This window comes from Ostrea edulis, chromosome 10 (assembly GCF_947568905.1).
Source record: "Ostrea edulis chromosome 10, xbOstEdul1.1, whole genome shotgun sequence".
Classification (NCBI taxonomy): Eukaryota; Metazoa; Mollusca; class Bivalvia; order Ostreida; family Ostreidae; genus Ostrea; species Ostrea edulis.
This window is the reverse complement of record NC_079173.1, coordinates 37,211,691-37,226,844: the sequence shown is the minus strand read 5'-3', so window position 1 is coordinate 37,226,844 and position 15,154 is coordinate 37,211,691. Positions and strand designations below refer to the sequence as shown.

At 36.6% G+C, this 15,154-nt stretch overlaps 1 protein-coding gene across 2 annotated transcripts; it reads left to right on the top strand.

Moving 5' to 3' along the window:
• Positions 1-910: 910 nt before the first annotated feature.
• Positions 911-14,787, top strand: LOC125665972 (cardioacceleratory peptide receptor-like). 2 transcript variants are annotated; one of them, XM_048899005.2, is made up of 9 exons: positions 911-1,350; positions 3,037-3,169; positions 4,441-4,547; positions 5,554-5,650; positions 5,764-5,900; positions 8,188-8,299; positions 11,523-11,666; positions 13,895-14,075; positions 14,248-14,787. In XM_048899005.2, exons 1-9 carry the CDS (start codon positions 1,279-1,281, stop codon positions 14,309-14,311), a joined length of 1,047 nt encoding a protein of 348 aa, XP_048754962.1. In that variant the 5' UTR covers positions 911-1,278; the 3' UTR covers positions 14,312-14,787. The 2 variants fall into 2 exon arrangements, with proteins under 2 accessions (XP_048754962.1, XP_048754963.1); XM_048899006.2 differs by lacking the exon at positions 14,248-14,787 and having other exon boundaries at positions 1,057-1,350; positions 11,523-11,757; positions 13,895-14,026.
• The last annotated feature ends 367 nt before the right edge of the window (positions 14,788-15,154 follow it).

The following is a 15,154-nucleotide window of genomic DNA, read 5'->3' as shown; positions in this document are numbered from 1 at the left end:
AGGTGTCTAGGATATGTAGTGCCCCTGTTACATGTAACTATCAAATCTATGTAGAGCAACTTTCATGTTTTCATATGAAAGCTTATTTTTCCACGCATCAGCCCTTCACTATAGTTCATTCTGGTAGGCTAATGGCATTGTTCACATGTTAGAAAACATCCCATTGCATTAGATGAAAGGTGAGAATAACGAACAGCGATCAATAGAAAACACCTCATTGCATTAGATGAAAGGTGAGGATAACGAACAGCGATCAATAGAAATAAAAATACTCATTTGAAGAACGTATTTAAGTATGAAAAATACCTACAGTAAACTTCAATTTTTAATGAATATTATTTTGAATACGTAACGTACGAATATAGAAAACATGAATAAAATAATCGATCAATCAACTCTTTATTGGCACTAAAGCACATGTAAGTGTTGTTATCCATGTAGTATAAAATACACACACGCGCGCGCGTGTGTGTATGTATTCCTAAACAGGGATTGAAGTGGTTAATCAATTCAACGTACGACTTATCGGGCTCACGGCGGGTGTGACCAGTCAGGAGGGGATGCTTACTCCTCCTAGGCATATGATCCCACCTCTGGTGTGTCCAGGGGTCCGTGTTCGCCCGGCTCTTCATTTATACTTTGTCCTGAGAAAGGGGCGGGTCGTCCCTAGGACATATCGAATTGTTCGTGTCGACATATGTATGGGTATTCAGTGCCGCCTTTGCTTTGAAATCACTAATATGTTCTTTTAGATTAACTTAAACATATCTAAAAGTGCAGTGAATGATTTTACGGCAAGTATATTGCACAAAGTATTTTTATGCCTTTCATTTTATTACGCAACATCTGAACAATACACTCGTATATTCTGAGGTGCGAGATTTTGGTAAACGGAAGATTACTTCATTCAAAGTAGACCCCTATAGCTAATGAAGGAGTGATTGTTTAGTTGTTCCTGTGTATTGTGCTCTGATAAATGTGTATTGTTTATTATTTAGAGAAGATATCGCCATCTCCTCATGGTGAGCGACATAAAGACTTTGGTATTCTTTGGGGATCTGTAAAACATCTTTCAGTTTTGAGATTTTGGCAAACGGAAGATAAATTTATTCTGTAGGCGTCTTGTGTGTTGTGCAATGATAAATGAGTACTGTGTGCCATTTTTGTTATCTCCATCCCCCCATGTTAAGCAATAGAAAGACTTTGGTATTCTTTCAGTTCTATAAAGCATCCCCCGTTTTTAAAGAAATCAGAAGCATTTAATGTTAACTTTGTGTAATGGATTCTAATTACAATATTAGTAATGGAAGTCAATCCAGTGGAGCCAGTTCCGGAGGAAACCCATATCTGGTAAGGTTCTCAGCTGTTTCCTGTCATATTGTTAACTTGCGTCTGTGAGACACACATACTGTTAATAATTTAAAACAACATATTTATCGACTCAAGTGACATGATAGTAAGGGGACGTAAATTTAAAGTAATGGTTCGATATTTGTCCGGTGTAAAAATTATCAAACTGCAGAAAACGGACAATTTGTAAAACAACAAAAATGCAACACTGAATTATTTTTCACGTTTCGTCTGGCTATGCGGAATCTAGCAGCTAGAATTAAATGTCGGCAGCAGATCAGAAATTGTTTAACTTTAGGATGACTCAGAGCTGATATGGTGGAATTGATCCGTGGGAAAGTTTAGTTTTGCTTAAAAATACATTTTTCTAAAATAAAAATAAAAATGTTTTGAGACCGTGTATCATTTATTGACTTTTTACGTTATTTAGTCGTCTTTATTATAAATTGACGCTGCTCTGACATTTGACAAAATTGTCCGTGCAGGGATGGGACCAATATCATTTCAGATAATCATATGATGACCTCTCATTTCTTTTGTACTGAAAATGTATATCATAATTTCATATTCTCATGGGGATCTGGATTAGAAAGGTCCTCAGTACCCCTTGCTTGTCGTAAGAGGCGACTAAATGGGACGGTCCTTCGGATGAGACCGCAAAAAACGAGGTCCCGTGTCACAGCAGGTGTGGCACGATAAAGATCCCTCCCTGCTCAATGACCATAAGCGCCGAGCATAAGCCTAAATTTTGCAGATCTTCACCAGTAATGGTGACGTCTCCACATGAATGAAAGATTCTCGAGAGGGACGTTAATTAAACAATATACAATCAATCAAATAATTTCATACGTGTATTTCTCTTCCATGCAAGTTTGTTTCATTGGTTTTTTTTTTATCGGATTCTACCTAATGATGTTTTTATTTGCTTAGCTGGAAGTTACGGAACATTTTTTTTTTTATTCCGAAACATGTAGATAGGGGATAGGGTATAGGGGGTATTCTAAAGTCGTATTACGACAGTTTAATTAAAAATCATATTTCATTTTTATCTCAATATATTTGTATTTCATATAGGTGTAGTTAATTACCCTAAATGACATGATATTCATACATGGTGGCGCACAAAATATACTATGCGTAGGTACATGTACCCCCTTTGGCTTTCACTTTTTCTCATTTGGGCTAAATACACACACCCAAACTCCACCACAATACCGTGTGAGGGAATTAAGACAATGTGCACAATCAAGAACTATGTCCTCCTTGAAAATCTTAATTACATTTGGAGTTATCTACCTTCCTTACGTGTCCTACAAGAAGTTTCGTATTTGCCCCCATCTATATGCTACGCAACCTGGCAACGCTTGAAATATATCCTAAAGTTATTGTACAAATTTTACACATGCAAATATATCACTTCAAACGTGGAATGTCTTTATTATAAATTAAATTGGACTGGGCCTTTAGTTCGAAACGATCCCTTTCTACCAAAGAAGCACCCGCGTTCTGCCATCAATTCAGAATACGTTATTGTTTCAAAATAATCCAGACATTATGGAAACTGAATTGTAATATTTATACCACACCACCCATATTGAACCATTCGGTAAACATATTCGAGATACTATTAAAATCAGAAACATGTTTAACAAAAACAATTCTACTTTTTCTGTTTCTTTCATATAGACACAGCAGGTAGTATTCGAGCTGTTTCTATTCTTCCTGATTATAATCGGGAATGGGGCAGTTCTTCTGGTGATTAGTTTTGGCAGTCAGACATCAAGAATGCATTTCGTCATAAAGAACTTGGCGTTTGCAGGTTTGTGTTTTTTTTTAAAACTTAAATCAAATCTAAAACATTAAATTACCATTGTATATAATAAAGGATAGAATCGTGTCAATATTGAGGGTGGGGGTTAATTTGGACCAACTTACGTTGTGTAGCTTCTTCATCGTCGACTTCCCATATTTATGTAGCAATATTCCATTATCATCTGTGGTGAAGATAACGAACAGTGATTAATCTCATAACTCCTATAAGGAATACAAAATAGAGAGTTGGGCAAGTACGGGCCCTAACTGCAGAAATGTAGCTCTCTGAAAAAATATTCGGATATATCAGAAATCTCTAATATGACCTAATATTTTTTTCCAGAGAGCTACAGTTCTGCAGCTACCAAAGACCCCTAGATATACCAGATGTAGGGTCAGGTGCTACATGTAGGAGCAATAAGCATCCCATGTCGACCGGTTACACCCGCCGTGAGCCCTATATCTTAATCAGGTAAACGGGGTAATCCGTAGTCAAGATCAGCCAACAATCGGTATGAAACACGTCAGACAGCATTTGACCTAATGATAGGCTGTAAAGGCAAACTAGATCATTATAACGACCACAGTATTTGCAAAATGCTGATGTTAAACGAGACTGTTGAAACCCTTGTAACATTGCATTTGGTATTATGTCTCTAAACCGATTCGATACGCAAGAGCTTGTTGTATGTATGATCAGTTTCTAACCCGAGACAAGCTACCGACTAACAAGTTGATGTTACAGGGGCTTCAAAAGTCACGTTTAAAGTAAGCATTTCGCAAATTATATGCTCATTATAACGATATAGGCTGCCAACACAGCCTGCCTTGGATTACTCCGTTATTTGAACAAGGCAAATTTTGTGGACGTTATAATGATCTAGTTTGCCTTTACAACCTATCATTAGGTCAAATGCTGTTCGAGTTGTTTCATACCGATTGTTGGCTGATCTTGACACACTGATTTTGACTACGGATTATCCCGTTTACCTGATCAAGATATAGGGCTCACGGCTGGTGTGACCGAACGACAGGGGATGCTTACTCCTCCTAGGCACCTGATTCCACTTCTGGTATGTCCAGGGGTCCGTGTTTGCCCTACTACTATTTTATATTCTTTATGTCAATTATGACATTGATCACTGTTCGTTATTTTCACCTTTCCATGGGGTACTTTACGCTTTATATACAGTGTAGGCCTATATAGTTAAAGTTTCACGAATGTCACGTGTCCAATCAAATTATGCAGAAGTTAAATTATTATACTGTTTATTTCAGATCTGTGTATGGGGCTCGTTTACCTTTTACCACGAATTGTCATGCAGCTGAGCGGCCACGTTTTCTACGGGGGAAATGCTCTTTGCAAGATATACGAATTCTTAACAGTGAGATGAACACTGATTTTATTTCTACTTTTACAGTCGTAAATGACTTTTAAGACTCTTGAAATTTGAAATATATCATGTCACTGTATACAACCTTATCAAAACCAAATTTATGAAATGAAAGGCGGTGGAAATTATCTATGCTTAGCAAATAGTGATAACATTTTTACTGTATATAAGATATAAGAGCCGTGAATTTACAACTGTGTTAAAATGGATTAATATAAGAAAATCATGTTAATAATTTGTCAAAATAATTAAGAAAGATGTAGTTGATGACAAAATGGATATTGTTATGCTCCCCGAAAAGGTTCGGGGGAGTATGTAGTCGCTGTCGTCCGTCCGTCCGAGCTCATATTTCCTATAAACATTTCATCAGAAATTAATAAAATTGACCACAAATGTTCCTCGAGAGAAGAAATTTTGGATCAAGGCATCGAAAGGTCACTTTAGAAAGGTCACTCAAAGTCTTATAAAGGTCCTTATTTCTACAGTTCTTTGATGTAAAAGTTCCTGTATTGATAACATTTACACAAATAAATGATAGTGAAATGATTTTCAGACAAAGCGTAAGGTCACTCTAAGTCATTTTGTAAAGGTCAAGGTTATTCAGAACATATGCTTTATAGATAGATAAAAAAAATCATTTCAATATTACAACAGTTATTCATGATTATGCGAATGACATTCGGTAAAAGGTCATTAACGATCATGTGAAAAAAATACTAATTTCAACCTTATTTCAGCAGTTATTCATTTGCACTTTTCAGACAAATGTCACTCAAGGTCATTTTGTAAACACCGAGGGCACTCAAAACACACAGCTTGTCTAAGAAAAAAGGTCTCTTTTTAACAACTTTTCATATGCAATAATAATTCTGAGCACTAAACATTTCTTTTACAAGTAGAAACATCTCTTTATCAAGTCATTCAACATATGAAGTAATTCAATGGTTACATGCACTTCGGAGGGTATCCATCTGTTTCACTATTTTTTATTATACAGCATTTTGTTTACTTTGGATCCAGTTTCATCATGATAGCACTGAGCATTGATCGACTCATCGTGGTTGCGAACCCCGTCAGAAGCCTGGAAACAATGGGTGAGTGTTGTGACGTTCCTGGTCAGCACTATATGTGAAACCTATGATTATGAAACTTGGTTAATGACAGAGAAGCGGTAACGTGCTGATAATGGTTACTCTTATCTCTTCAGGACGGAAGTTCAAACTAAGCGTTTTGGCTTGCTGGATGGCTGCCTGTGTGTTTGGGATAGCGGGTACGTTTCTTTATGAGTACGATGAAATGGACAGGGAATGTGGATTGATATTTCGCACTCGATACGAATTTAAGGTAATTTTTCTACATACATGTACTGTTCTTCAGAGAGATGAATCATTCATGGAATGGGTAATGTTTATTTTGTAAATTACAAAAATTTTGAGTTCATTTGCTATGGAATGCATGATATGCACACAAGTAACGCATTTTCTCAATTCTACTATTCTACTTAAAATGTTGGCAAACCATTCATTCTTATTCTAGAAAACTTGCAAATGAGCACATTTGGACAACCAATACTTCTGTCGATTTATTTTATATAGAGAGAGATGGATATCACTAAGTTCTAACAGTACACAATACCTAGAATTATTATATACTTTCAATTTCATCTCTTATTTTTTCTTTAAAAGTTTGCGGGCATATATCACACGATATATGCCCGGAAACATTCCGGCCCGCAAACATGACCTCACAATCAAATTTCTACGCCGTTAATTTTCAAATTTTTCGTGTTTTTCATCTTTTACTCAGTTAAACCGATAAAGTTATTGTTAAAAATAAAATTATTGTTAGTTTCTAAATGAAATTGAAAGTATATAATAAAAAGGTTATAGACTTTGTATGGGAAATATGACGACCTCGTTTTTTGTCGCGAACGGACCTCGCAAGCTCGGTCCGTCTACGCGCCAAAAAACTCGGTCGTCATATTTTCCCATACAAAGTCTATAACCTATAGGTGTCGGATTCACAACGTGGATACAATGTAACAAGGTCAAATACAAACAATTATACAGAGCACTAAAACAACCAACGACTGCGTTAAACGTATAATCTGATGTTAAAATATTGAGAATAGAATGATCTTGTGTAGCACAGTTACAGCGCATTCACGCCCTGTTTCTGCGAGTTGAATTTGTTCAGGGATTGCACCGTGATCTCCCATTCACACACAAATATTTTGTCTGTTGCACCGGTACCGTGGTCGCCCATTTACACACAAATATTTTGTCTGTTGCGCCGGTACCGTGGTCGCCCATTCATACACAAATATTTTGTCTATTGCACCGGTACCGTGGTCGCCCATTCACACACAAATATTTTTTCTGTTGCACCGGTACCGTGGTCACCCATTCACACACAAATATTTTGTCTGTTGCACCTGTACCGTGATCGCCCATTCACACACAAATATTTTTTCTGTTGCACCGGTACCGTGGTCGCCCATTCACACACAAATATTTTGTCTGTTGCACCGGTACCGTGATCGCCCATTCACACACAAATATTTTTTCTGTTGCACCGGTACCGTGGTCGCCCATTCACACACAAATATTTTTTCTGTTGCGCCGGTACCGTGGTCGCCCATTCACACACAAATATTTTGTCTATTGCACCGGTACCGTGATCTCCCATCCACACACAAATATTTTGTCTGAGTGCTTTATACATTAAAACACATTGGAAAAAGCCTTTACAATTTTCACGTATCTACATAAATGTGTAATATCTAAAGATTTATTTCGAGAATGACAGGACACTACCATGCTCATAAAGTTATAATTTTGACTAAGGGTCATTTGGTCCAATAGAAAATAACGACTGCTAATATCTTGCAAAAATTACACTAGATTTTAAGGCACAAGAACAACTATATTTTCTTGGAGACCGCAAATAAAACTTCTATCATACCAATATATCATCTTTAAATAGGTTTGCTGAAACATTTTATGAAGCATGATAATTGCAGTTCAATAATTCACATTTTTCATAGAATGCAATTTAAGGAAACACAAGCATCACTGACTTAAACTTGGATTGAATCGTCTAAATTCAAATACGTATACCATGTTTAAGTTACATAAAGTGTACACGTTGTTTCAAAACAGAATCTATAATCAAACATAGTATTAGAACAGGCTGATAGAGCAAGTATTACTAATGATGGGAGTGTTAAAAGTGAAAGTTTTAAAATGGAAATCCTAGATCCACACATCTGCTGATATGGACGGACTGGAAATATTTTTCTGGTTAAAGACCGATTACACATATTGTGACAGTGACTTCAATCGAGTTTGAAGTATACTGATAAAAAAAGAAACACATGTAATAATATAAGCTGAGTTTTTTCAAACATTTTTTTCATACAGTACTTTGGAGGGATGTGTGTCTAGCATGACTCCGTTGATTATTCCTTGTTACATATAACGCTATTGTTTACTGGATAGATATTCTACAGAATGTGTGGACAATAACACGTGTTTTCATTATCAGTATAGATACAATATAGTAGGTGTGCCTATACTATTTTCCTACTGTAGAATTGTTAATTCAGATTTGACATGGTTTATATCCCCAGGTATACTTTGTAGTCGTACTTGTGTCGCAGTTTGTAATCCCCACCCTGATCATTGGCGGATGTTACGTCACCATCGCCATCATCGTTTGGAGGGCTGTCCGCAGAACTAAAAGTATATGTTGTAATTTTTTTTTATAAAATGGTTTTGTTTTATGAAGATCAATTGATTGATATTTTGTTTGTTTCACGTCCTGTCGAGAATTTTTCACTCATACTGAGACGTCACCAGCTTTTAAGGTCATATACGAAAGACCCGAGATTCTTTCTTCCAAATGGGACCGAGTGGTTAAGAGCATCGCACTCAAAATCACACGGCCTCTCACCTCTGTCGGCGCGGGTTTGAATCCCGCTCGCGTCGGTAAGTGAGAAAACTTCCCAGTTTACGTTCGGAAGGTCGGTGGAAACAAGGTACCTGGGAAGAAACCACCGACCTTCCGAACGTAAACTGGGAAGCTTTCTCATTGTATCTGCATGGTTCTCTCTTCCACCAATAAAAACTGGGCGCCACCAAATAACTGAAAAATTGTTGAGTATGGCGGAAAACAGCAAAACAATCACTTCTAAATGCCGAGCTTTTGCCGAAGGAGCAATTCACTACTTATGTTAACGTCTTAGGTTTAAGTGGGACTCAAACTCACAACCTCCTGCTTACGAAGCGAATGCTCAACCGCTGAGCTACCGGTATTGAACCAGGGCCCTTGTAATACTAGTTAAGAAGATCACTGAGCTACCCAGGCCAGGTAATATTACTACATTACTACCGGTAAATTTAAAGCTGTTTCGGAACTCTTCATATCGAGGAGTTGAAAAATACAATTTTAGAGAAAATGTCAGATACATCGCATATGTACTCAAGGTCCTACTGTGAACATTAGAATTCGTGGTGGCTCAATTTTCGTGGATTTCGTGGGTACCCCTCACCCACGAATTTACATCCTCAACGAATAAAGACTAGTATACAAGAATCTTACAAATATATAAATCCACGAAATTACGTCCCCACGAACCCGTAAGAATTCAGCAATCCATGAAAATTGGCCCTCACGAATTTAAATGATTCTACAGTATTCAAAAGACCCATGAATTCCATTTCTAATGTCTGGCGCTCAGCGAAGAAACAGTTCCCACCTACATGTATGTATGTTGATAGACATACTGTTTTACTATGTAGGTTTATAATTCTAACTGAATGAAAATACAATGTATTTAGAAAGTGTAAATGCATTACCGTAAATCTGGATATTTTTGCGTCGATTTATTTTTGCGAAGTTTAGTAAAAAGCCTATATATTTATTTTTGTGTTTCTTATTTTTGCGAATTTATGTAAAAACATATTTAAAAACGTGTGAAGCATTATTTTTGAGAAAATTATTTTTGCTAATCGAATCCAACTGACTCGCAAAAACGTTAAAAATCAATTGACAACAAAAATAACCAGATTTACGGTATTGAGGTACATGTACCACTCTCTATCAAAGATGACTGGTTTGAACTAAATAGTAATGATCTGTGCCTCAAAGATTGATTGATTGATGTTTTCCGCCACACTCAACAATTTTTCAGTTATAATTATGGTGGCGCCCAGGTTTTATTGGTGGAAGAGATAACCCAGATAATGTACCTGGGAAGAGACCACCGACCTTCCGAAAGTAAACTGGGAAACTTTCTCACTTACCGGCGCGAGCGGGATTCGAACCCGCGCCGAGGTGAGAGGCCATGTGATTTTGAGCGCGATGCTCTAACCACTTGGCCACGGAGGCCCTGTGCCTCAAAGAGATGTCTGTGTATCATATTAGCACATTGAAACCCTGTTGTTGCCCGTCTAATATCTTGAAAACCATTCACTTTAATGTATTGATACTTCATGTGTGGGTTAGATATGAGTAGAAGAGGACCTCGTTCAATTTCCAGGTCAAACGTTCAAGAGCCAATCCACTAGGGACATCGGAACATACTGTCCGCGCAATAGTTTGAAAACCCTTTGCTTTACAGGCATCAAACTTGGTACACTGGTACATTGTAAGGAATAGATGACTTGTCCCCTATTGATTTTGAGGTCACATGGTCAAAGGTCACACTGGACATCGGAAAATACTGTCCCTTCCATATCTTGAGAAACATTTGCTTGATAGACATACTCCTTATTACACTGGTAGATGCTGTACATCTTAAGGAGAAGTGGACCCTATTGATTTCTATGTCACATAGTCAAGGGTCAGGCTGGACATAGGAAAATACTGTCCACTCAGTATTTCAAGAACTCTTTTTAACAGACATCAAACTTGGTACATTGTAAGGAACAGATGACCTCTATTGACTTTGAGTTCACGTGGTCAAAGGTCACACTGAACATAGGGAAATACTCTCCCCTTCATATCTTGCGAATCCTTTCTTGACCGACTTAAAACTTGTTACACTGGTACATCTTAAGGACTAGTGGACCCCTATTGATTTTGAGATCACATAGTCAAAGGTTAAGGGTCAGCCTGGGCATGGGAAATACTGTCCGCTCAATATCTTGAGAAAAGTTTTGCTTAACAAACATTAGACTTGGTACACTGGTATAATGTAAGGGGTAAATGACCCCTATAGATTTTTAGATAACATGGTCAAAGGTCAGGAGTCAAACTGGAAATAGGAATACATGTATACTGTTCACTCATATATCTTGAGAACCCTCTGCTTGATAGACGTCAAACTTGGTAAACTGGTGCATCCTATGGAGTAGATGACGCCTTTTAATTTGGAGGTCAAATGGTCAAAGGTGAAGATTCAAACTGGACATAGGAATATACTGTCCATTCGATATCTTGGAACCCTTTGCTTAAAGACACTTGTACATCCTAAGGGGTAGATTTGGGTTTACATGGTCAAAGATCAAGGGTCAAATTGGATTTAATAATATATTGTCTCCTATATTTTAAGAATCATTTGCTTGATTAACATCAAACTTGGTACACTGGTACATCCTAAGGAGTAGATGACTCTTATTGATTTTAGGTCACATGGTCACTCTGAGCATAGGAAGATATTGTCTGCTCAATATCTATAATTGGTTTAGCACTACTATCAATTAAATGACGCATGTGTATTATTGTTTTCAAATTTGCACCACGGGGTATATATGTTTACATACATAATTTGGTTCAGTATATCACGTGGAACCGATATATATATATAAAAATATACCTGTAAAAATTTTCATTTCTAATTTTAGCTCAGAGTAGGTACAATGTAGCTATGTAAATTGACCCAACATAATTTCAGTAGTGTAAAATCATCGCTTGTTTTCGAGAATACATAGACTTTTATTAGTATATTACACATTTCAACAGATGCTACAGGATCGGATTATCTAGAGATACAGGAGAATTTACATGCGTCCTCAAGGTCCCGGATGTCGGCCTCTGGATCAACGGAGCACAACATATCGTCAGCCAAACTGAAGACCATAAAAATGACATTTGTCATAACACTTGGTGAGGATTGCACTGTTTCTAGTGTCCAGTCGTTCAAACAGTGCGCTCACATACTGGTTTTCTATCATGACACGTGAATTATACTCAAAAGGTGATGCTAGCATCCTAATTCTTTAAAGAAGAGATAACAAATAAGAGCAACATGTATTTTTGTGTGAATAGTCAGAGGCAATCTGAATACTGATTTACAGACTGAAATCCACGATGGGTTCTAATTAAGAGGAGATACTACATACATGTATATATACATACTGTAATTAGGACTTAGGTGTGATTTAAATTACCCCCGTACATGTATATATACATACTGTAATTAGGACTTAGGTATGATTTAAGTTATCCCCGTACATGTATATATACATACTGTAATTAGGACTTAGGTATGATTTAAATTATCCCCGTACATGTATATATACACACTGTAATTAGGACTTAGGTGTGATTTAAATTATACCCGTACATGTATATATACATACTGTAATTAGGACTTAAGTATGATTTAAGTTATCCCCGTACATGTATATATACATACTGTAATTAGGACTTGGGTATGATTTAAATTGTCCCCGTACATAACTATTCACATCCGTGTATCAACATTATTTGAGATAAGAGTTGAAAATAAGATAAGAGTTGAACATAAGATAAGAGTTGAAAATTTGGGCCACGCTGGTCTCTGACATACATAATTAACAATTTAAATTTGATGACAATGTATGTGTAAATTGTAAGAACAAATTTGCCTACTCTCAATTGGGTAAAACATTCTTTATACGATTTATGATATTTCACTGTTCGTTATCTTCCCTTCTTTGTTATTTATTTATAATACATTCTCTCTTACACAGCAAATCGTTCTTTGTTATGATCGGATCTTGTTTCCCGATATGGCCCTTACTCATGCACATTAATGAATAATTTCAATCTAATTAAAATTAGATATTCTATCCGCTTCCCAGTTTTCGAATTAGATATTCCATCCGCTCCCCAGTTTTCGATACGTCCACGCGATTTTAATTAGATTGTGAATAATTTTATCCCATCCGACATTCCTCGATAGAGTCATGGCTTCCAGTTGTGTGTCAGTCTTAATTTGATTCACCTTCCAGTTATAAACGATCACGAGGTATGGTGAGTGCAAATGAAAGGTGAAGATAACGAACATTCATCTTCCCAGGTCATGGGTTTTTGATTCGTTACCTCGCATAAGTCACCATTCAAAACATGGGTTCGAGACGGAGCATATGATTGGTGTTGCAGCCTATAGCGTGGCGCCAATCAGAAAAGCGTTTTTATATTCAGCCGAAAACGAAACTTAACACGCATAGCGACGGCAACATGGTGTAGAATTTGTGGCCAGTTACCAGTAGACAGATACTGTTGATTGATTTCGGAAATTCATTTTCACTTAATATCTTTTCGTCAACGGACGCCATTTTTTACTTTCTGTTTATGTTCTTGACCAAACTTGCATCTGAAACAAGGAATATCATTGCCTAATAATGTTAACGTATTGCGTCATCCTCTGTCTTGAACCCATGTTTTGAATGGTGACTGGTGTCAAGGGTTGGTGCAAGGTAACGAATCAATAACCCTTGACTTGTGAAGATGACGAACAGCGATCAATCTCACTCCTATAATGATTACAAACACGAACCCCTGAACATACTAGAGGTATATCGACCGGTCACACCCACCGTGATCCCTATATCTTGATCAGGTAAACGGAGTACTCCGTAGTCAAATCAGTGTGCTAAGAACGACCTACATGTAACAATCAAATATCGTACAGAATTTGGACTTTAAGGTAGTACTCTACATCGTCATAATGGCTGACTTCCTTTAAAAACATGGATGAAAGAATAGATGTCAGCAATTTTTAACTTTTCCTTTTCCATTTAAATACCTAGCCGAGTAGCTCAGTAGGTTAGAATACCGACGAATGAAAGAGGAAAAAAAAAAAGAATACCGACTGCTGAACTGTAGGTCGCATAATCGAGTCCAGCAGGGGTTTTAAATTTTTTCCAGATAATCTTCTACTAAAACTGTATTTTTTGACAAAATATTGTATTCTCCACCTTTCATCTACATCAAATTTCTCTGGTGTAGCATACCTCCTTAACCTCCATAATACACGCTTTCTCAATGATCAACACATACCCAAAAGTGGGAAATGGCAAGTCTTAATCAAGCGTCGCCTAACCTTCATTCATTTTTTTCCTTTTCAGCTTATGTGTGCTGTTGGACTCCGTTTATGATATTTAATGTCTTGGATGTGCACGGTTACTTTTCAAATGACACGGAAATGATGCATATCAGGTTTTTCGTGCAAAGTCTGTTGCCTCTAAATTCCGTGGTCAATCCAATTATCTACGGAGTCTTCAGTTCCAGTATTTGTTCCCAGTTCAAGTAATTAATATCATTATTAATTAATAATCATAAGTAATTAATGTCATTATTACATTAGAAGAATTTGAAGTATTTCATGCAGGACAATTTATATTTTGTTTTACTTTAAATACACACCTGCATATGACTTCCTTTTCAAACGTTGTTGATTGTGCTCTGATGTACATTGCAGGAATGGATTATGGAAAAAACTCTCGACATCGAGGTCCGCATGTACAAAAAACGATACTGTGTAGGCAATGAAGGGGAAAACCACGGACAATGAATCTAAACTTATTGCTGCCTGTAACAGAACAGCTATTGATTGTTTCATTACATGGGTCTCTAAGATTTGCGGCAAACAAATAACTTATGACTTGATATGTAATGGTAAATCATTTTCTTGTTTTGTGTATCGCATCTATGAAAAGCATGGACATAACACATTCTGAGAATTCAAATAATTTAATTCAAATAGCGTACCGATTTTACTTATTTCAAGGCGATCTCTTTGGGTTCGTTTATTCCCCAGGGTCATATATTCACTCACAAACATATTATAATAGCTTGTTAACTATACTTGACTATAGTTAATTATACTATCAAACCTGTTTCTGAATTCACTACGAGTATTCCGAGTCAAATAGTAAATTATTTTATCAACATGAAAGTGTCGACTATGATAATTCAAAATATGAAAGATTTTCATTCATTAAAATTAATCATACTCCTATCTCTGCTTGCAATGTTCATTTGATTGAAATATTTACTCTAGTAAGATCAATACCAACAATATCACCAAATACAAAGGATAATTTACTGAGGTTAGTTAAAGTATTACTATATTTTCAAAAACAAACCAAAGTTACAAACCTGAAGTATGGATATTACTAAACTCCGCCCCCCTTTTTTTGATAATTTGTTTTGGTGGCAATAATTTCTCTGAAATGTGTGAATCCCCGGTCTATCTCATCCCTCTTTCGATTTATGTAATCGTACCGGTATAATAAAATACACAAAGTAGGAAACAAAAATTTGTAAACAAACAGGGGGTCCCCGTTTCGGGGCACATTTTCCAAGTAATTGCAGCGTTACCTATG

Excerpts from the sequence above, each read along its gene's own strand:
- LOC125665972 (XM_048899005.2), top strand. The coding sequence starts at position 1,279 with ATGGATTCTAATTACAATATTAGTAATGGAAGTCAATCCAGTGGAGCC. Across the intron at positions 8,300-11,522 it reads GGCTGTCCGCAGAACTAAAA|ATGCTACAGGATCGGATTAT; the intron begins GTATATGTTGTA and ends ACATTTCAACAG. Across the intron at positions 11,667-13,894 it reads GACATTTGTCATAACACTTG|CTTATGTGTGCTGTTGGACT; the intron begins GTGAGGATTGCA and ends TTTCCTTTTCAG.